This window comes from Leptinotarsa decemlineata, unplaced genomic scaffold (genome assembly GCF_025532065.1).
Source record: "Leptinotarsa decemlineata unplaced genomic scaffold, Ldec_3_MD MMD2_tig00001719_RagTag_RagTag, whole genome shotgun sequence".
Classification (NCBI taxonomy): domain Eukaryota; kingdom Metazoa; phylum Arthropoda; class Insecta; order Coleoptera; family Chrysomelidae; genus Leptinotarsa; species Leptinotarsa decemlineata.
The window spans coordinates 4,693,977-4,718,434 of NW_027412569.1; the positions used below are offsets into that span (position 1 = coordinate 4,693,977).

At 34.9% G+C, this 24,458-nt stretch overlaps 1 protein-coding gene across 1 annotated transcript; it reads left to right on the forward strand.

The window, feature by feature from the left end:
- The first annotated feature begins 398 nt into the window (after positions 1–398).
- Positions 399–23,277, forward strand: LOC141482689 (microfibril-associated glycoprotein 4-like). The gene is made up of 7 exons (XM_074176349.1): positions 399–483; positions 8,420–8,459; positions 9,510–9,709; positions 14,620–14,747; positions 17,463–17,681; positions 20,194–20,421; positions 22,882–23,277. The coding sequence occupies exons 1-7, from the start codon at positions 446–448 to the stop codon at positions 23,052–23,054; spliced, it is 1,026 nt and encodes a 341-aa protein (XP_074032450.1). The 5' UTR covers positions 399–445; the 3' UTR covers positions 23,055–23,277.
- The last annotated feature ends 1,181 nt before the right edge of the window (positions 23,278–24,458 follow it).

Genomic DNA, 24,458 nt, shown 5'->3' on the forward strand with positions numbered 1-24,458 from the left:
CTAAAATATATGCGCCGTTACTAAATACCTACTGTATATGAAGAACACCACTCTGTCTACAAGAGAACAAAACCTAAGCTAATCCTTTGTATTGCCTAGATGAAGGAAACAACGTTTGTGACAACAGAAATAGATCTTTGACTGCTAGGAAGGACGAACTCGTATTGTCTACTGTCGCTAAGACGACATCAATCAATCAATCAAGGAAAAAAGAAACAAATTATCAAAAGTAAGTTAGGGGGTTTGATTTTCTTAAAGTGGCTACGAATTGTATTCTTCAGCCTCAAAGAGTTTTTTAAATGAAAATTGAGTGCAAAATAATTTCTGTAATCGAAAATCAATGAATATCATATCATCAGACTGCTTGGTTCCGGTCCTGAAATACTTCGTCTATAAATAAAAAAAAATTGTCACTAGTATCAGATATTTGTGAAAGCTTTTCATCATGATGTCTATCAAACGCTTCCAGATTTTGTTCGTGGTTTGCAAATTATAGTTTCGGGCCACGGGAACCACTTTTTAAAAAGACTTTATTTAGATTTACAGACTTTATTGTACAGAAGTTACTCTGACAATCGTACTAACAGAACTGACTCTTCTTTCAAGATGGCTAGCTTTTATAAGTTTATTATAACTTAGTCAGCATTTGATGAATAAGCATAAAGGAGGGTTTTATATACATAACTCCTCCATCCCTAAGATGAAAATAATACATTAACATTATTTTCATCAACATTTTCTAAATGAATATTTTCTTGTTTATTTTTCCTTTTAAAACATTTAAATTTGTTCTTATATTTGGAATATAAAATAAAATATGTAAGAAGTATTATAAATATGAATATACAAATATACATTAAAGTATAAGAAGTGCTGTCTTCTTCTAAGGCTTCTAGTCGATGTAATTGGGTTTTTTCAGCAAGGTCCTGAAGTCGGGTTAGTTCGTCGAGGTTTACTCTTTCAGGAACTTTCATAGGGTTATTCTCAGGATGTAGCTGGATAGTATCTATTTCGGGTAACTGTAGAGGGTTTCCTTGAACGGAAGTGGCGTCGTTGGAATAAACTTCGCCTCTAACAGTGAGGTTACATTTATGTGGGATATGGATCAACTGTGGTTGTCTGATATTTTCGTATCCATGCTCCTTACAATTTTTCTCAATCATGATCTTATCAATGGGAATAATAATCATGTAGGCATCGTTGACAGGTTCTATTATGTCCTGGTCTAATTGAATTTGAATCGTCTGGCATTGATGATCGGTTTTACCAATTAGTAATTTCGGTAAACAATCTTCTTTTGAAATTTGGTTGTCAACATGGTATATGCAGGTATTTTCAATTCTCGTACAGGGTTCATCTTCATAATGATGGTAAGTCGAGTTAAGAATTATATAGGGTTTTAAAGGAACGATAGCTTGGTTGAGTATTGGAATTGGGAACAAATGGAAGTAATCATAAACATTTTCAAAAAGTATCGGAAAATGAATTGCAAATATAATAATTCCATTTTTATAATTAATTTCAATTTTTAGTAATTTATTATACGACTGAATGTTTTTAAAGTTTGGTAAACTGCCTTTGTAAAGGTTTGACATTATCTTTAATAATTCTTCGATATCAGATAATGGTAATATCGTGCTATGAATGATGTTTAATTCTGCAAATAAAATTGAATCTTCAATGTTATTAAGTATTGATAATATAATTTGACAATCTATTATCATTGTATCAAGAGAATTTTGAAGTCTTAAGAATAGCGTGAACTTATTCAGATTTAAGACAATACTTTTTATTTGTTCGTCAATTAATTGTTGGTTTTTAACAATCTGCTGTAAGCTATTCGTAGTTTCATTCATAAATTTTCTTGTGATAGTTAGGTAATTTTCTAAATCATGGTGAAGCATGTTCTGATTCTTTTCCAAAGTGAAAATTGCTTTATTATATTTTTCTGCATCTTCATCATCTAAAGTACCAAAGAGCCATTTACTTGTTCTGCCTACTATATTAATAAGTGCCCTTTTCGATCGATTATTTTCTTGAGGTTTAATATTGATTAATTTCACTTTGATTGTGTCTAGCAAATAATTCAGATGATTATACATGTGGTGTAGTTGTGGGTATAAAGGGTCTTTGATCAGATAAATTCTGCGATTGTTTTTGTATTATTATTTAAGATGTTTAGGGGAGAATCAAATTGTTTTAAGTCAATGTATTTTATAAACGTATGTTTTTGTGTAGTGGATCTTGTTTTTCCAAGGGAAAAGGGAAGGATAGGGTTATTTATCCTCGTCATTATTATGTCTTGTCCTGTCGTCGCAAGGATTCCGAGAAGTAGAAGGTATAACGTTGTCATCTGAAACAATTTGTTTCTTAATGATTTTTCTTTGTGGCTTTAACTTACTTTTATGGTATTTTGATTTAGAAGTTTCAATTTTGAAGTTACTATCTTTTTTTGGTTGAATTTCCTTATATAAGGGCGATAATTTATTTCGAGGAGTTTCTTTAAGAAAAGTATTTTTATCAATTTCAATTTCTGGGGGATCATTTCTGTTGGAATTTACTTTAGATAGGTTCTTGGCTTTTTCATTGTTTTGTTCTACTATTTCTTTTAATATTTTCATATTTCTTGAATGTTTTTCTATATAGTTTGAGGTTATCTTTTCTAACGTTACATCATAAGGGCTCTGGTGTTCTACATTACCTTTAATAATTTGGAAGGGTGTGAATTTAGTTGCGGAATGGACAGTATTATTATATCCTAGAATCGCATATAACATTTGTTTTGTTATTGGTCGATTAGGAAATTCTAATTTTAAAGTTCGTATTTCCTCAATTAGAGTAGAATGAAAACGTTCTACCGGACTATTACTGTTCGGGTTTTTTGGGGTGATGTAATGCAACATAATTTTATGAAGTTTGCAAAAATCTTCAATCAAGTTATTTTTAAATTCTGTGCCAGAATCGCAGGTTATTTTATTTGGAATACCGTAATGAGATATGAATTTTAATAAACCATCTAAGATGTCTGTCGCATTTAGTTGTATGGGGTATGCTTGTGCAAAGCGCGAAAAGCTGTCAATAATTGTTAGGAATTTTAGTCTATCAAGTGATAGAACATCAACATAAATATGTTCGAACGGGTATTCTCCAATTGGTGTTGGGTTAAATTTTATGACATTAGGGTGCCTTTCGTATTTTGATTTTTGACATGTTACGCATGTATTTACGTAGTTTGTTATGTCTTGAATCATATTAGGCCAATAGTATACTTTTGATAGAGACAATTTTGTTTCATTTATGCCTCTATGTGTAGTTTTTGTTTCATGATGGTATTTAATTTTTTCTCGTTGTTCATTTTTCTTCAAAATGTCTTTCAATAGTATATTACTTTGAACAAGTTTAAAGGCTGAGTTTCTAAAATGTTTTTGAATTATCGGAATTATTACATTCTTTAATTCCTCTTGAAATATTATACCATAAACAGTATTAGGTTTCAAATATTCTAAAAAGATTTTTACTATATCGTTTTCAATGTTTCTAGTAGATATTACGATTTTTAAACGTGTCTTATCAAAGGGTTTAGTTATACTTACTTTTGGTGAAATTATGTCGTTACTTTGAACTAAGAATATTTGATTTTTAAATTTATTTAATGGTTGCTCTGATATTGGGATTTCTAAAATTGGGTCTTCTTGCGAAGAATGTTGTGTTTCATTCGAGTGTTTTATTTTCGGTTCTTCTTGTTGGGCTGGTACGACTATTATGTCTGAAAGTATTTTAATCTTCTTTTCCTCTGGGAGTTTTTGTTTTTCTTTAGCTGGTTGAAAATGTCCTGTGTGGTAATTTTCGGGTTGGGGTTCTTCTCTTGGTTGATGTTTTTCGACTTCTTCATTGGCGAGTTCATCTATTTCTTGCACTATTTTGGCAATTTCATCAATCTCAGGGTTATCGTTTTCATCTACGCAATATTCTGCGAAATCTTCTAAACGATCTTCTTCCGTATCGAAATTTCCTAGTAAAGAATAATTTTCTAATGGATGTAGTTCAATTCTGGATAGGGCGTCAGCAACAGAATTCTTTTTTCCTTTTCTATGTATGATGTTATATTCATACTCTTCTAATCTTAGGCGCCATCTTACTAATTTTGAAGAGGGGTCTTTTAAATTGAATAACCATTGGAGTGGTTTATGATCGGTAACAATCGTAAATTTTCTACCAAAAAGGTAAGGTCTAAAGTATTTGGTAAAATTGACAATTGCCAATAATTCCTTTTCTATAGTTGAATAATTTTGTTCTGCGGGATTTAAAGTTCTTGAGGCATACGCGATGGGTTTATCTTTACCTAGAGGGCCTTGTGATAACACAGCTCCAATTGCTACGTTAGAAGCATCGGTTGTCAAGATAAAAGGTTTACTAAAATCGGGATGTTGAAGAAGAGGTTCATTAGTTAAAACTTGTTTACATTTTTCGAAGGTTTCTAGGAATTCGGCAGAATGAAGGATTTTCTCTCCTTTTTTTAGACATTGAGTTAGCGGTTTTGTTAATTGCGCGAAATCTTTAATAAATTTTCTATAATATCCTAGCAAACCGAGGAATGATTTAATATCTCTAGCAGTAGTTGGTATGGGAAAATTTTGGATTGCTTTTATTTTATTCGGATTGGGTTTTATACCGTGGGGTGTTACAATATGTCCTAAAAATTCTACATTTTGTTTTAAGAATTCCGATTTGTCTAATTGTACTTTCAATTTAGCTTCTCTTAATACTTTAAAGACTTGTTTTAGATTGGAGATGTGTTCCTGAAGGGAGGTCGAGAAAATTATTATATCGTCCATATAGACGAGACATATTTTGTTTCTTAGGTCTTTCAAAACGTAATCCATAACTCGTTGAAACGTCGCTGGAGCGTTCTTTAATCCAAACGGCATTCTGACATATTCGTAATGGCCGTGTTCTACGTTGAAGGCTGTTTTGTCAATAGAATTTTCTTCCATCTCTATTTGGTGAAATCCTGAAGTTAAATCTAGAGTAGTGAAGTAGTTACATTTCCCTAGTTTATCCAGTATGTCCTCGATATTAGGAATGGGGTATCGGTCATCAATCGTTTTTTCGTTCAATTTCCTATAATCAACGACAATTCTCCATTTTTTCTTTCCTGAGGCGTCCGCTTTCTTTGGTACAATCCAAATAGGGCTACTCCAAGCTGATGATGATGGTCGTATTATTCCGTCATTCAACATTTTTTCTATTTGTTTATTTACTTCTTCTTTATGGCAATGAGGAAACCGATAGGATTTAGTGTGTACTGGTATTTCGTCTGTCGTTTTAATTTCATGTTTTATTTTGTTTGTGAAAGAAAGTTTAGTATTCTCATCATGAAATATGTCTAAAAATTCTTTGCAAACTGTTAAATTGCGTTTTTTTCTTCCGTGTTCATATGGTCGGTCCTAATTTTACTTGTTATATCAGTTATGGAATTATTATTATAATTTTCAGGTAAGGCTTGTTCAATATTATAAAATTCAAATTGTTCTTTATTTATTTGGTTGGATGGGAACGGTTCATTCATTGTTATAGAGATAGTTTTATTAGTTTTATTAAAAATTTCGAAAGTTGCGCGATAATTTTTGGCATAAGTTATTGTTTCAGGTACGTATAGTTTATCAATAAATCCCTCTGGAATTATTATTTCTCCTTCACTGATATCGACAGGGTATTTCTTTATTAAAGTTTCATATGGTGGTATTTCGATAGTAAAAGAAGTTTCGTGAGGCTGTCTATAGTAGAAAGGGATTTGTACATTTTCATTTCTTAAGATTTGATTGCTAAAATCGATATTTAAGTCAAGATTTTTAAGTTCTTTTAAACCTAAAATTCCATCAAAAAATTCATGAAATTGGAATAAAATATATTCCGTTTCATAGTTGCTTTGAAATTCTTCAAAAGCTGGGATAATAGCTTTATATTGAATTTCTTTTTCACCTAATGAAGTTTTTAACTGAGAGGGTTCTCTGAATATTCTGTCTGGATAATATTTTTCTACAATAGATGGTCTTAACATGGAAGTATGACATCCGGTATCAATTAGTAGTTTAATAGGGGGATTTTGGATTTGTATATAAGGTAATCCATTTATAGAGCCTGAATAAAGTTCTATTATACCGTCTTGTTTATCGGAGGCGGTTTGTAAAAATTTTCGTCTTCGTATTCAGTGTTTGAGTCAGTTATTTCAGTCGTTTCTTGGGGAGTAAAGTAATATTCATTTAATTCATCAGTTAATTGATATTGATCTGGAGGGTGTTGGTCTTCAATTGGGTATTGGTCTTCGACAGGGTATTGGTTAATGGGGTAACCTAGTGTCATGTCGTATTCGTTCTCATCATTATGGTTGTAAAGTTCTTCACTTATAAAAGTTTGTCTTGGGGGTTGCCTAAAAGATTGGTTATTTGCTGGGTGGTAAGGCATATTTGATCTACTAACCGTAGGATTTCTAGAAGTAGTCGACATTGGTTGAATGATTCTAGTATCAGGTTTATTTGTTGGTTTAAACACATTTTGGGGTGGTCCAAACACTTGTTTATTCGTTAAAAATTTATGTTGAACTTGTTTAGGTTGGATATTTATGGGTTGGCTTGGAAATTGTGGTTTTTGGTTAAATTGTTGATAATTATTAAAAGGTCTATTTGGCATTTGACTAGTAGAAGGTGTAGGATTTCTAAAGTTAGTTTGTTGAAAATTTTGTAAGTGTGAATAATTTTGTACAGGGAAATTACCATAATTTGGTTTTATTTGTTTTGGTGGGTGTTGTTTTTGAACGTTAGTGCTTGAGCGGTTCTGAAAAACCATATTTTGTGTTTGTCTAAAATTTTCATCTTCCAAAACTAAATTCATTGCTTCTTCAAGGCTATCTGGTTTTTGAACAATTACTTTATCTTGTAATCTAATAGTTAAATTTCTCATAAATACTTTCAAAGACTGTGATTGATATTGACGAATATATATCGCTTTAGTCTGTGGGTCTACAGCGGCAATAGAATTAATTTTAAAGATTAATTTACTTCTCAGTACTTGTATTCTTTTCGCAAAATCGAGGGGGTGTTCGTTTCTATTAGGGACAAGTGTAAAAAGTTGTTGTTCAAGGTTATCTAAATTTTGTCTATCACCAAATGTATTTCTTAATTCATTTCTTATTAAAATCCATGTGTTTAATTCCGTTCTTGCACCAATCAATAATTGTGCTCTATCTCTGAGTTTACCAATAATAATACTCAAGATACACTGATTTAGTGTATCGTCAGCGCTATAATATTTATTATGAAATTTGTCAATTGCATTTATAAAAATTTCGAGGGTGTCTGGAGATCCATCATACAAAGGTATGGTGTCAGAATAAATTTTAAATAAAGTATAATTAATTTCGGTGGACATATTTGAAACGGATAGAGAGACAAGCGACTGTACTAAATCTTCAATTTCAGGATCGGTCATGTGTTATTGTCGCGATCTTATCGGAAAAGATTGCTCAGCGAATCTATTCAAGATAAAAGTTTGCTTTCTTCATTTATTCAGAAAAGAATCACGGTAATAATATTGCGAAGTTTATCACAAGAATATTTCTGAAGCGTCGTTGTGTGTGTGTGAAATGAATACTCTCTTTATATCAGCGTGTGATATAAATAGATTATTTTCTGTCTATTAAGCATATGATATAAGTAGCAGCAAGTTATTCTTTAGCTTCTTTGTTTTACTATTTAGTGAACACAATCATTTATTGTTTGCTATGAGTGAGGAAAGAGAAAAATGATTTGAATGTATGAAATTTTGATTCGGCGTTTTTTCACTTAATTGCTTCAATTTAAATCAGGATTTAAATTGTCTTTCTTAATCTACGTGACTTCTATAGTCCTGTCACCAATTTCAATTGCTATAAGAGAAAATGATGTCTGTTTTCGTTTTTTGATTATAATAATCACTTTTCCGAAACTTCCACAAATATTTACGATAAAGATTTAAGGAAATTTTGGAATCAGGTAGGAAAACTCGACTTACCTCGATGGTGTGTCAGTATTCTTTCCTGGAGGACTGTAGTAGCTGAGTCTGACGATCCGGTCCTTTTTGTGGGTGGTTGGTGGACGAAGCTGGTTTCTTGTAGTGGACAAACAGTTGGTACTGAAGAAAATTCAGGATCGATTTTCTTCCACTATCCTACAATCGACTGCGCCAATTATAGTTTCGGGCCACGGGAACCACTTTTTAAAAAGACTTTATTTAGATTTACAGACTTTATTGTACAGAAGTTACTCTGACAATCGTACTAACAGAACTGACTCTTCTTTCAAGATGGCTAGCTTTTATAAGTTTATTATAACTTAGTCAGCATTTGATGAATAAGCATAAAGAAGGGTTTTATATACATAACTTGCATGATCAAATTGATAGCTGGAAATGAAGTAGATTCGGTAAGCTGCATTCAGTGAAAATCTACTCATGATTTTGTATAACCATAGAATATATAGTTTATTTTTTTAATGATAGTTGACTTTTTGTTGATATTTTCGGCCTTTCCGTTGTTAAGTCTAACCTGAGGAGAACTTCGACAAAATTTCGAGGTAATATAGTTGGAGTACTGGTTGCTCAATTGGTATTGCTCGTGAAAGAAAAAAGATCATTTGTACAAAGGCACAATGTTGAAATATATGAATAGGGTACGTAATTGACTGAAGTTGTATTTGTCAAGAATAGCCGGCCTACTTGACGCGGGATGCATCATCATTACGTCCCGTATTTCATAGAAATTCAGATTACCCTTTCCATTGTAATTGAACATTTCTTATTACACAAATAGGTTTCTATTATGATCCTAAGACTTCTAGATATCATGTATAAATTGTTAATTGTTACGGATGATTTTTAACTGAATGATTGTTGTGTTATTTTCGTGAGGTTATGTGAATCAGTGATTCGTGGCAATATATTTCGGACTCTTGTAGCTGTTCATTATATTGATGAGTTTGATTTGATTCACTTATGCTTTTGAATTATCTCAGTAGAGTAAGGGCCTAGTTTATTATCATAATCACGGAAAAAGTTTATACTGGAATCAATAGTGGCGATGTTGCTGCAGCAGTATTTTGCGATTTTTCGAAGGCTTTCGACTGTGTGGATTACGAAATACTGTTGCGGAAGCTTCCCTACTACGGCTCCAGAGGAATGATACTGAGCTGGTTCAGATCATATTTGTCAGGTCGAAGCCAGGTGGTGGAAACAACCCATCACTCAGAAATTGGGAAAATACGTAATGGTGTGCCTCAAGGTTCAATACTAAGGCCAACATTGTTTCTTAACGATTTGACAAGTATAAATATCTCAGGAAAATTCACAATATTTGCAGACGATACTACCATTTTTGGCAATGCAAATGATTTAATTAAAATCATATCCATCGATATGATGAAAATAAAGAATTGAAGAAGATGAAAATAAAGAGCTAAATATTTGATCTTCTACAGGTAGCCAAACACATCGGATCTTCAACGAATGACAACCACCAAGGAACAAATGAAGAATTGAAAGTTTTAAAAGACGAACTCCAAAAAATTTTGGAAGGTCAGAACAAAATTGAACAGGAATTGGAAATACTTGGATCAAATAAGCTAGAGTTGAACGTTCTTGATGACGACAACTCAACGTCCTCACCTGATACACTCGGGTAAGACCTGACATTTCAGTTATTGCATTCATCAAACACATAGCGTTATTTACTGAAGAATTGGGGATGTTACCAAAAAGAATCCAAACAACGAATTTTTTTCCTTCCAAAAACACTATTTCCTATTCGTAAAAAATCTCTTTGAGTATGTAAAATGTATAACAAGCAAAATATATGCAGTTTCGAAGGTAAAACATTTCAGACCAAGTGATTTTTTTTAAATAATTTACTAATATATATGTAAATATATATATCAAATGTAAATAATAATTTGACATTCTTCAACGTGAAACTGCCACCCCTACCTTCAACCCTCTGCGAATGACAGGTACAACCCCCAATTTTTTGAATGGTTAGTATAGTTTTGTGATAAATCGTTCGAAAGACATCTTCATTCTCTATTCAAAAATGTTATTGCATTTAAGTTTATTGCAACATTTGATATAAAATAAATTAAAATCATGTGGTTACCGAAATTCGATAAAATACACTCAAAAACTAAAATGTAATGCAAAACGTAATGAAATGTAGAATACGAAAAAGAACTATGGATGTTGACGAAGTAGATGTTCAAAATTTTCACCGCGAACGTCTTGGCAACATCCTAATCTCAAATAAAACTGTCTCCTCACATTATTTAACATATCAGACGTGACCGACCTAATCGCAAGGGTTATTCGTTCTTTTAAGTCCTTCAAATCTGAAGGTTTACTTTTGTACACATTGCTCTTTACATATCCCCATCAAAAGAAATCTAATGATGAAGATCAGGTGATCGCGCTGGTCATTCAATCGATCCTCACCTCCCTATCCACCGATTGGGAACTGTTGTATCGACGTATTGCCGGACATTAACTTCGTAATGTGGTGGTGCTCCATCCTGCTGAAACCATATCGCATTCACTGGAACTTGAGGGTTTCCTGGATCAGGATATAAATTTACTAAACATGGAATGACATCATTTTGAAGTAGTGCCAAATAATTATCGCCATTCAAGTTACCCTCAACGAAAAAGAGAACAATGAAATGGTTTTCTACAATACCTGCCCAAACATTGACTTTTTGAGGGTGTCCTCCAGTGAAGGCTTTGGTTTTATATTATCATTAGTGGGCGTGGCTTGCTTCCTCTGTTTCCCTATAGTGGAGATTAAAACGCGCTCATTATAAATACAGAATGCTGACGCAGTGCCCGTTTAGTTTTGTACACATTGCTCTTTACATATCCCCATTAAAAGAAAACTGATGATGAAAGATCAGGTGATCGCGCTGGCCATTCAATCGATCCTCGCCTCCCTATTCAACGATTGGAAAATGTATTGAGGTATTGCCGGACATTAACTTGGTAATGTGGTGGTGCTCCATCCTGCTGCAACCATATCGTATTAACGGGAACTTGAGGTTTTCTGGATCAGGATATAAATTTGCTAAACCAACTCAAGTTGGTTTCAATATGGTTTCCTAGAATCCCTACTCAAACATTAACCTTTTGAGGGTATTGCGTGTGTCCTTCTCTTATCCAGTGAGGATTTTCTGTTGACCAGTAGCAACAATTTTGCTGATTAGCATGACCGTTAAGAGACAAAGTACACTCATCAGATAACGTAACGTATTCTAATTGGATGATATTGTTATCCAACATGTCCATCATTTGCTCACAAAATTGGGTTCTATCAAAATCGTCTTCCATGAGCTTCTGAGTGAGTGTCATTTTATAGGGATGCATTTTATTCCCTTTCAATATTTTTACTATTGATGTATGGCTAACTTCGAATGTATACTGGATCCCTGTCTACTCGATGTATGTGGGTTTTCCCAAACTCAAACATCACATCTAATTTGAGTTCATCACTCATTGCATTGGCAGCTATTTTTTTATCTGCCCCACATGACCAAGCTCGCAAAACTGCTTCTCTATTTTGCTCATTGTTACTTGAGATATGGGCGGTAAATCAGTAAATTTCTCATGAAATAGGCGAGCTACTTCCTGTTTATCTCCGTAACCAATCATTTGTAAAACTGTTATTTTGTGCATTTCCGTTAATCTAACCATATGTCAGACTTGAAGTTAACGAACTTTAAACTCAAATTAAAATACTGACAACTAATGTTGTAACATACAAGTTGACAAGGCGTTTTGAACTAACGTTGCCACGGAAATTATTTACAGTTTTTTGAAGGATACCATCTAAAAAGAACAATGCTATGGTTTTTGCTTACTTTTTCATTATCAATACCTCAGTAACCACATTATTTTAATTTATTTTATTTTGATTGTTGTAATAAACTTGAAAGCAACAACATTTTTTAATGAAGAATGAAAAGACCTTTCAAGCGATATATCATAAGCCTATACTTCCCATTTAAAAAACTGGGGGTTGTACCTGTCATTCGACGGGGGTTGAAGGTAGGGGTAGCATTTTTCCGTTGAAGTATGTCAAATTCTAATTTGAATTTGTCGTGTTTCGGGATTTTGTTAAAATAGGTACGCAACCAAAATAATGAATTTATTCCATTTGGCTTTTACACACTGTATGAGTATCCATCCTCTCTGAAAGCTGTTTCCCGGTTTTTTTCAAGACGTGATCTATGGGTTTTTATGTCTGATGTTTCGTCTACTACTGCGGTAGACACTATCAAAAGCGATGTGTTAACGGTCGCAGTGCCCGAGTTGGTGGTCTCGTTGTTCCAAACGCATCAACTGAGTTGCTTGTATTTGACTCTGGTTTTATATTATCATTAGTGGGCGGAGCTTGCTTCCTCTGCCCACACAAAATGTTTTGTTTTGCCACAACTGCTACAGGTCGATTTATAATTTTTCACCTCCGCATTTTTGTAACGCAAATAGGTAGCGAACAGAAGATTTCCTGAGCTTTCAGATCGTTTTATTACCTGCAGTGGCGTAGGTTTGGTTATTTATTCAAAAATACTTTTCCTTAGTTCGGACTTTCATTGTCTGATATGATATGAATTGTATGCCTATCAGTTCCTTCACACCCACATACGACTGAGAGGAATGCTATTTGAACTGGCTAACCCAATAACTATTGAAGGTTATCCGGATATACATCCAGTGGGGTCCAATGATTAATGATATCAATTGATTTAAAATCCCTGAAAGGATCTAAAAAAAAAAAGATTAGCTGAACAGTAACAGTTATATTAAGAAAAAAACTGAAATCACAAATAAATAAGATACAAGCAACAATCAAAAATTTGAACTATCAACACGAGATGAAAATTAAAAATTATCAACAAGAAATGAAAATTAAAAATCGAAACATTCCAAGCCAAGTTACTTCACGACGTTTCGATTATTCGTATCCACAATCGTCTTCGGGTGACAGGGATTTCAAACCAATTTATATCATATTAGACAATGGAAGTCCGAACTATACATCCCGTGGAGTCCAATGACTAATGATATGAATTGATTTGAAATCCCTGAAAGGATCTATAAAAAAATAAAAAGATTAGCTGAACAATAACAATTAAATCAAGAAAAAAACTGAAATAACATTGAAATAAAATACGAGCAACAATAAAAAAATTGAAGTATCAACACGAGATGAAAATTGAAAATTATTAAGAAGTAATGAAAATTATAAACTAAAAATCAAAAGGTTCCAAACCAAGCTACTTCACGACGTTTCGATTGTTAATATCGTTTTCAGGTGACAGGGATTTCAAATCAATTTATCAAATCAAATCATATTAGACAATGGAAGTCCGAACTCATGGACTTCACCATAAATTTTTTTTATTAATTTTATACAGTTATTATTGTTGACATGAAAAATTCACATGATAATAAATAGGTTTCAATAGGAGGTATACAAGATATGTAAAACAAATTGCCATTACTCGTTCGAATTATTTACAACGCTCTTGTCGTCGGCTTGCGTCGACACACTCCATTTTCACGGATTATGGCCACATTTTTCGCTCGTTTTTATATATACAATTACTTTTTCCAGTTTGGATGTTGTATTGTATTACGTTCAGAGTTCGAAATCCAATCTTGGTGTTTATTATCAAGATGATCCAATAAACAAGGATGATGTAGGTTAGCGTTAAGTTAGGTCCAAAGTGCAACCGCAACCCGCAAGGGTTTATTGTGGCTCACACCAATTCACACTCGACCAAATAAACCCAGCTTCTTGACGAAGCCGATTAGTTTGTATGGTGAGTGGTCTCTCAGGTCAGATGGTAAGAGTACGGCTCTGCCGAACTCTCAAAACCTGATTTGGTCCCCAGCGGGGCAGACACAAGGTATGTGCCTTGCTGTTCCATCATTTTTCAAACACAGGCGACACACACTGTCTTCTTCCGACAGTCCAAGTCTTTGCATATGATGATTCAAATGACAGTGACCTGTAACAAGGTCTGTTAGACATCGTTGTTCATCCCTACTGTAGTCCAACAACTGTTTGGTATTAAGCTTCGAAGGGTGAATAAACGCCTTGGAGTGAGCCAATTCTGGAAGATTCTGCCAGAAGTCCATAAACCTTGCCATCCAGGTTTTCAATCTTTGTTTGGCAAAGCCTAAAGCGATGCCAATGATAGGTTTAAGTCCAATGAAGCTGCTTGCAGCACTCTCGTTTGCAAGGGAGTCAGCAGCCTCATTGTCTTCCAGGCCAGTAATTCCAGGAATCCAGACCAGAGGCATTCTGGTAAGTTTTCCTACCGAGGAGAGTCGTTTTTGGCAATTTGCTACCAATTTAGACGTTGCTCGATTGGAGCCAAAAGCTTCCAACGCCGCTTGACTGTCCGAGAATATTTTTATCGACTTGTGTGTGACGTTGGATACTGCCAATCTCTCCGCACACAATTCATTAGCGTCGACAAACTCCATTATCATGATAATGGCCACATTTCTCGCTCGTTTTTAATATACTATTACTGTTTTCAGTGCGGATGTTGTATTGCGTTACGTTCAGAGTTCGCAATCCAAAATTGGTGTTTATTATCAAGGTGAGCCAATAAACAACAATGATACAGAACCTCTACCCCGTGATTGTCAGGAAGCATATGATAAAAGTGAGTACCTAATTACTTTACTACGATTTCGATTCGACCTCTTGATATAGCAGTAAAAAGAAGGCACTACCTTTGTCAGTCATAGACATTCATTCATTCTAGGTTCTAGCCTATACTTTCAACTTTGTTTTTCAAACTGCTGAACACATTATTTAATTCGAGATGGTTAATTTCTATAACGATACAAAACATCCTGATGCTTTAACCGTTTCGCCTTTGATTTGTCGGAAACTCACGATCCGAGAAATGAGATTGACCTAATATTGTACACATGCTGGTAGGTGGTGCAAGAGTCTGAATCTCTCGCGAGTATTTTGTTTAGATCTTGAATTTATGTATCATCGTTTCCGTTAATATAGATTTATTCCAAAATGTAAACCACATTGAAATTGCGTCACTTGAGTTGCGTCATATGAGTTGTATTTAGCACCCCTATGAATGAAATTCTGAAATTCATTGGGTCCCATTATTAATGCTTCATCAAGAGATCCGTAGGTTGAAAGTTTCTGTCAGAATATTTTACATGGAGAAGGGGTCCAAGTGATCACACCAAGAATATTCCATTCAAAAGCAGCGGTGATGTTGCTGCCCGGGAACATGTATGCGCCTGAGGGCAAAAATTAACTTGGACGTGGACAACGCATACAAAAAATTAAAACATTCGTCAAATCCGCTGAACATGACATCAAAGAAAATTTAAATAAATTCTGGGCATATATAAATAACAAAAAAAGTTCTACCAGCATTTCGGACAGAATGTCCTATGAAGAACAATTTTTAGATACTCCTTTAAATATTCCCGCTTTGCAGATTTTTTCTCAAAAGCATATATCACCAGCTCTCCAACCGAATTGAGCGATGACCATCCATATTCACAGATCTTGAACATTCATTATTTCGAAGAAAATGAAGTATTGGCTGCTTTGAAACAGATAAAACCGAAAATGACAACAGGTCCCGACAGCATCCCTGCACTGATTGTCAGAAATTTTGCATATGTTTTGGCTCGTCCTTTGACAATATCAATAAATATCTGCATCAAAACTAGTATCATCCCAGATATATGGAAATCATGTAAAGTTCGGCCAATTTATAAAAAAAGGGGACAAGTTTGATGTCGATAATCATAGACCCATTTCAATAATATGCAACTTTGCCAAAGTGTTTGAAATCCTCATCTATAGCAGGTTATATCCACATTCGAGCAATCAAATTACACCACTTCAACATGGTTTTATGAAAGGTCGCTTGACAATCACCAACCTTCTCAATGTTACCTAATATATCTCTGAAACCATTGTTGTGGAATTGGCCGCGGCGGTAGTGCGCCCGACTCACGATCGGCAGATCGTGGGTTCGATTCCTGCCTCGACCAGATATTTTTCTCGAGAGAATTTATCTGGTTGAAGCTGGGATGATTCTGCAACCGTGTTAGGAATCACACGTTAAAAGGTAAGACCTCGTTATTCCTTTGTTCGCACAAGTTTCTCAACTTTGTGGTTCATATGGGGGCGACAGCTGATTAACGGAATAACAGATTTTGAATAGATTTTATTTTTAACAGATTGATAGGAGATCCCAAACTGATGTCATACATACGGACTCCTAGGTATTTGACAGATTTGATCACGTATTACTGTTATTGATATTGTACAGGTACGGCTTTACTCTGACCCTGATCTAAATTTTTATGTCATACTTCGCTGACAGTCGTCAGTATGTTATATTCAATGGCTTCAAGTCCGTGGAATATGCAGCTACCTCGGGTGTTCCACAAGGAACAACCTAGGTCCACTTCTCTTTAACGCCTTCATAAAAGACCTAGTTGAGGTATTTGATATCAACTGTAGGATATACGCGGATTATATTGTGAGATCAATGGCATCAAGGACTGTCTTCAATTCTCCTTCAATCTGAAACGTGTTGTGCAATGGTGTTTCCGCGAGTAAATGTAATGTAATGACGTACACACTAAAAAATCGTCCATTTTCATATCAATATTCAATAAACGATATTCCACTTTAACGTCCTCTCACATTCACCGATCTAGGTGATACCTTCGACACAGTACTTTCCTTCGTACCACACATTGAAGCCATTCTGTCTGCTGCGAACAGAATGTATGGATTTATTGGACGAATCTCCAGAGATTTCGCGGATCCATCTACATCGAAAACCTTATACTATGCTTGCTTCAGATTAAAATTAGAATATGCATCCATAATCTGGAATCTCATCAGTTGTATTCAGAGAAAGTTGAATCAGTACAACGTCGTTTCCTAAAATTTCTCTACTAAAGATCAGACAATATCTATACACCGAATGTATTTCCCCATGATGCATTGTTAGCTAGACAAGCTATGATAGCATGAGTTACCGTCGTGATTGTCACTCCACAATTTTTCTTTTCAAACTGATTAATGATTTAATTATTGACCCACATATTCTGCAAAAACTGAATTTCAATGTACTTAGACCGACCTCTAGAGTGGTTAATTCTTTTTATCTGCCAACACTACGTACAGGTATTCTGAAACGTTCACATCTGCATAACATGTGTGTCAAATTCAATTCTGAGATTAGGTCTTTTTTTTCATCGTATAACTTATTGTAATTGTATTGTATTGTGATTTGACTTATATCCCTGTTTGTAGTTGGGTGTAACCTGTAGAACAGTGCATGAATAAATAAATGAATTTCTAATGATTATTTCAGAGTACAGAGAAGATGGTGTTTACCAAATCCAACTCGATGAATTCCCTAAAATGATGGTTGTTTGTGACATGACCTCATACGGCGGCGGATGGACTGTTGTACAAAAACGCTTCGATGGATCTCAGGATTTCTTCCGGGAATGGAGAGAATATAAATTTGGTTTTGGCGACCTTGGCAGAGAATTCTGCCTAGGACTGGAATACATCCATGCTCTGACAAGTAAGTAATTCAGAGATTACATTCGGTTCAAAGAGAAATTAATTTCAAAAACAGGAAATATGAGCAAATTTAGGATTCATGCATTTATCGAAAAGAACAAAGACTTCCTTGACATAGGCCTGTTCCCAGCGAGGTACGATCAGAAGAACAACAATTGTTTTTCCAGGCGTCACTCATGCAGAAATGTTATTATTTATTTTACCTATGGCGCTGGTCAGGCCCTATTCCCCGAAGGCCCGATACATTCAGGAAGGCGCGTCAGCATTATCAACTAACGACCACTCCCCACGCCGTGTGATAAGTGATCATTGGGAAATCATACCGAAACTTCACGCCCCTGCGGTCAGCAACTACTGAGGAAATCAACAAAAGTAATCTCAATAGCAACACAATCAACGAATAAAGTGTTCAAAATGACCTCCATCTAGTTCCATACAATAATACAGTCTTCTTTCGAAAGAGTTCCTTACATTATTGAAAATGTCTGGAGTCAGAAATCGGCATTCCCGAACAATTTTCTGTCGCAGATCTTCTAGATTTGTAGAATTCATTTCATTGGTAGTAAACGTTTCGAAATGGACGACACTGTTAGTTATTTCTGCACTGGTACTTTTTGTTGAATCTATTTTTCGCAGAACAAAAAGTAGAGAGTTGACCACTGTCACTTCTTCACGAATTATTATTCAGTCATCCTTGTTTACTGTGTTCCAACATGGTTAATTCTGCTGAAGAAAGAATAGAAATTGTTGTAACCTGTTATCGAAATAATGAATGTGCTAAAGCTTCTGCAAGAATTTATAATACGAATCATCCAGACCACTACGTGAATCATCAATAAGTCAAATAGTTAATGGATAAGTTCTTTAGGTTTTGTTCACAACAGAAAACATGAAGTATCCCGTCCTGTCAGAAATAACAGAGTTGAAGTTACAGTTTTAGGACATGTACAAATGGATAATCGACAATATATCAAACAAGTAGCTAGAGCTACTAGTGTTTTTCGGATTTTGAAAGCCTACAAATTCCATCCTTTCAAAATAAGGCTAGGATTCAGGATTCAACCGATGATGATCCTGATCGTCGACTTTTGTGGGGTGTTAAGCGAGGAATTGACCAATAACTCAAACCTATTATACAATACATGTTTTTCATACGGAAGTTCTTTCATGTTGAGTGTTGAAGTAAATAGACACAAGTGTCGTTACTGGAGCAATGTGACTTCCCATTTGGTGATGGAAACACATTCACAAACTCCACAAAAAAGGAATATCTGGGCCGGCATATTGTTGGATCATTCTTCATTGAAGCTAATCTCAATGGAGACACATATTTGAATCTACTATAAGACTGTGTAAATCGTATGATTGAACAAATTTTAGAAAATGATGACAATTGAGTCGAAAATGGAATAACATTCCAGCAAGATCGTGCAACCACACATTTTGATGTTCGGGTGAGACGGTTTTCAGACGAACGTTTTCCAATGCGTTTGATTGGCAGAAGAGGTCCAGTGGAGTGGCCAGCTAGAGCACTTGATCTCACAACGATGGACTTCTTTCTGTGGGGACACCTGAAGTCGAAAGTGTACTCTACTAAGCCTACAAATCTAGAAGACCTGCGACAGACTATTATTCGGGAAGGTCGATTGCTGACTCCGGACATCTTGAATAATGTACGGAACACTTTCGAGAGTCGACTGTATTATTGTATGGAACTAGGCGGAGGTCTTTTGAATAATTTATCCGTTGATTTTGTTTCCACTGATATTATTTGTTGTTGATTTCCTCATTAAAATGAACGACAGCGAATTTTCTGTTAAATAAAACGTTCAAAACGTTAATTTCTCAATAACGAATTGACCAAGTTCGAAAAACAATCACAGAGGTGATAGAGGGACAAAAGACCTTTCAAATGATGTATCACTTGACCCCCCATGCCATTGAAAATAATAGGGGGATAGTTGCTGACCGCAAGGGGTGAAGTTTCGGGTATGATTTTTATACGTGTTCTTTGAAATTTTCGATTGCACGTCCATTTCTGACTCACAGGAGGATCAAGTTTTCATTGTTACGCCCTGTATAGCTGATTTTTCATCTGATAATGCATGCTCCCGGTATCTCATGTTGAAGTTTCTACCTGTCTGGCTTGTATAAGCTGCTGGACGGTCACCACATTCTAGTCTATATATGGCCGAATTTTTCCATAGATAGACTAGAATGTAGTGACAATTCCGCAGCTTATATGCAGGCCAGATAGGTAGAAATTTCAACATAAGATACCGGTTGCATGTATTTTCAAATTGAAAGTAGAACTATTTAGGTAAAGGTTTGTGAATCGATAGATTACAATATGTTTTCGGGCCAAACTGTTTCTCAAATATCAAAATGCAATCAATCAAGGTTCACTGTGGGTGTGAAGCCAAATGTGGAATATACTGTATTTCCCATCTATTTAGCTGCAATCGCTTGGAGGAAGCCTTTATTTGTACGTATCATTTTGTTTTCACTTATAGAACCGGAAGGGCAGCTTCTTGTAGAGCTAGTAACCGTAGGAGGGACCAAAGCAACAGGTAATTACCAAACTTTTGGAATTGGACCCGAAACCGGTGGTTATGAGCTGACTAACTTAGACGGTTATACTGGAAATATTGGGGACTCTTTATCTTATCATAAGGGCCACAAGTTCTCTACCAAGGATTCCGATCTAGACAGTAGTTTAGAAAATTGCGCTGAAAAATACTGTGAGTACTATGTGTGATTGATGACTTGTTTATTTTGTAGTAATGCATGATGCCTTTAATGAAATGAATGAAAACACTTTTGTCTAATTACCACTAGTTAATTTTATTTATACGACCGGTTTCAGGTTTAACCACATTATCAGGTATTGAACTAGAATGTTAAATTTGAAAACTTGTTTATATCCGGAGTTTTTAGGTAGGGCAGGTACCTACTGAAACGAACCAGGGTGCCAACTTTAAAATTGAACAGTGAAGATTATAGGGGTTGTTAAACTTCAAGAGGGTAGACCTACATAAATCGAGTTGCTCGTTTAGGGGTAAATATTTCTGGTTTTTAATTGATTTGTTAATTTCTATGGCTTCCAACAAATATACAGGCCAAAACGGTAGAAATTTTGACGTAAGGCTCCCTAAACACGTCTGTTTGGATAAAAAATCTACAATGTATGAACATCTTCGAGAATCAAAACACAAGATAAGTAAAAATAACCTCAAAATCCTACACATATTTGACAAAGGGAATAAAATTAATTTGTTTAAAGTCATGAAAATTAACAAAGCAATTGAAAACCAGAAATATATACCCATTAACGAACAACTCGATTTATGTAGGTCTCCACTCTTGAATTCATAAGTTTAACAACCCCTATAATCTTCAGTGTTGAATTTTAAAGTTGGCGCCCCGGTTCGTTTAGCTACCTGTCCTTCCATCCTACCTAAAAACTTCCGATATAACCGAGTTTTCAAATCTCACATTTTAGTTTTATACTTGATAATGGGGTCAACTAGTGGTGATTAGACATGAATGTTTTTATTCATTTCATTAAAGTAATACTGCGATTGATTTTTTAAAAAATTATTGTTACCATGTAATTGGACCATGTTATGAAGTTGTATCATGATTCCTTTCCATAATATACAGAGAATTATGGTGTCAAGTGAAAATTAAGATAAAACCAAGATTGCCCGATTTTTGAAAACATCCGTTGCAAGCAATGTATGCACTGAAAGACTTTTTTCGACGCGGGTTTCACCCAAGAGATGACATCATCATGAGATTAAGTACACTTTTGATAATTCATTTTTTGTATATTATATGTTGGTAACGTTCTACAACATGTGTTATATTGTAACACAACTTCACGAATAAAAACTCGCGTTAAAGAAAGTTAGGCCCGAACAACTCCCATTACAAATGATTCATCAGTGTTTTATTACGTGGTTTGAGAAAAATCATAACTTGATAATGGCATTCTGTTAGGTGGAAATGAATGGAAATATTTGGCGGAGTATCAAGGAACTGCGAAAAGTAAACTGGAATATTTTTCAGATATATGATGTCAGAGACAGGTCTTCTATGTAAAAATGAGTTGATATTCATATATTTTGTGTCATCATATCGTTACATTTTTCTCGTGTGTTCGACAGTATTTGACAACATTCAACACAAAAACTCTTACAGAACTTCAGATTCACTATACACTGCACTATAAGTAAACGGACTCCCCTACGTCGTGGCAATGATTATATATCTCGATGGAAGTTTTTGGAGCTCGTGGGGCTCGAACAGACGCAGCATTGCAGAAAGATCAAGAGAGACTGAAGTGAGGGCTGAGATGACCTTGACCAAGTCGCAGCGGATTGAAGAAGACCAGCGCCGTCCGGCGTTATTTTTTTCAAGTGATCTTGGTCTCTGTCAAGACCAAGCTGGAAGCACATCATCTCAAAAACTCCTCAATGTTCAATTCGCTGATGACTTCGACAGTTGCGGAACTAGCCAAATGTTACACACATGCTCAACCCCTAAAGCGATAAGATGGAATCAAATGATGCAATCTTGCCAGGATTACCCTGGGCGACCCTTGGAAGCTGGCGCTGAAGAAATATATGGCAATGACCAGGAAAAATCTACACTTAACAGTAGGATTTCTGACTGGCCACTGTCAACTAAAGAAACACCTCCATAGTATGGGGCTAGTGGACACACCTCTATGTAGGATCTGTGAACAGGAAGATGAGACTGTCAGGCATCTCCTATGCGAGTGCCTGGAGTTATCGTCAATAAGAGAGTGAGTTGGGCGAGTCTTGGTCGACACCTGCCAATATAAAGGAGATGTATCCAAGTGACCTGTCCACCTTCCTGGAAAGGACAGGATGGACGATGACATAGGAGGTCAACTCCTCGGGAAGACGTACAATGGTCACATGTGGCCTAAGTGCTGTGGGCTTACACTCACCTTCCCTACTCTAACAGATACAGATAATTCAGAATTCAGTGAAGGTAACGTGAAAGGCACAAAAAAAAGTTTTCGAAAACTCCTGAAATCAGTTATGGTACTCACAAAAAAAATAAATGTAAAATTCATTTTTAGGTTTTTTCACTATTTAAATCTTCCATCACTTTCAACTTCTCGTTTCTCACAAGTTGTCAAACCCACTTCAATTTTTGATACATTTCAGATGGAGCTTGGTGGTATAATGGATGTCTCCGAAGTAATCCAAATGGAAAGTTTATCAATTTAGTAAGTCCTCCTTATCATAAAGAAGCCGGTTTGTACTGGAAGACCTTCGGAGACGGAGTAATGGCCGCATCAAGATTAATGGTGAAAACGAAAACTTACAGAAGCAATTAAAATTCAATTCTACATTATAGTTGCATTAACATCCGCCTTGTTTATGATGTATCAAGTGTATTCTGTTGCATTTATATATTGTATAACCCTATGTATATACATTTGAATGAATAATTCAAATTTTGAATCTTCATGTATTCACTCCACTAGAACAAATTGTATAATTTGACAGATTGTAAAACAATTTTCATTTTCTCAAAAAATAATCATTCATTCAATTTCAGCTTTGTCTTCTTCAAAGTACTCTTCCTCAGATATATGATACACTTGTGCTGGCGTTTTTTTCAATCCAATCCAGTTCTGATATGCACTCTTTGGTATGTCAAAATGAAAATATGATTTATTGTCTGAAGATTCATATCTCATAGACAAAGCTTGGTTAAAATAATTAAAAAACAAAATTACACATATTAGCTATTGCTACTCAGTCATGTAAAACTATACAGTAAGTATATCACTATAAAATAACCCACACGGCACCAGTTATTCATGGAAGATTCTCTCTATGTTATAAAACGAATGTATATATTCCAAATATCCATAGAATATTCTTGGAATATACATATACCATGTCTTCGGAATATTCAAAGAATAAGCTTGAATGAATATGGCAGGATTATTCCCGAAAGAATGTGCATAGAATATCTATAAATGGATTATTCTCCTTAGAATATTCTAAGAAGATTGTCGATCGAATATACCATATGGTATAAGCAATAAGGCAGATAAAAAATAAAGTTGGTAATGAAGCTACCCACACCGCTTATCATGCAATGTTTCATAGTTCTTTAATTTATGGATTGTTGAACTGGGGCACATCTGTTCATATCTCGAGAATATTTAAAATAAAAAAAAAGCAATCGGAGATTTAGCTGGAATAGGTCAAATGGAAACCAATTCTTAGGTGTATTAAGTTCAATATATTAACTCTGCCATCATGTGTAATATACTGCAATTTGATACACATTCAAGAAAATTCACAAAAGTTTACTACAAACGGTAACAGCCATTCGTATAATACTAAGAACAAGGATAATATTAGAGCACCAAACCAAAGACTAGAAATAACAAGGAGATGTAACTCATAGGTACATATCATTGTACAACTCACTGCCTCAATCAATGAAAAATGCAACCCTCGCCTAATCTAATCTATACTTAGAATATATCCCCACGGTATATTTTGGAATATACCATGGAATTTTGAATTAGGTATCTCATGATAACGTATTCAAATAATTCGATATTATTAAAAATATTGAAAGATTTTATTCGAATGCATAACCTAATGTATATAATCCTGATAGTGTTAACGATTTCGATACCTAAATTTTTTGCCACGTTCGTGGGGAATATTACTGTATCAACATAATATATCTTTCCACCAAGCCTCGGTTAGTACCA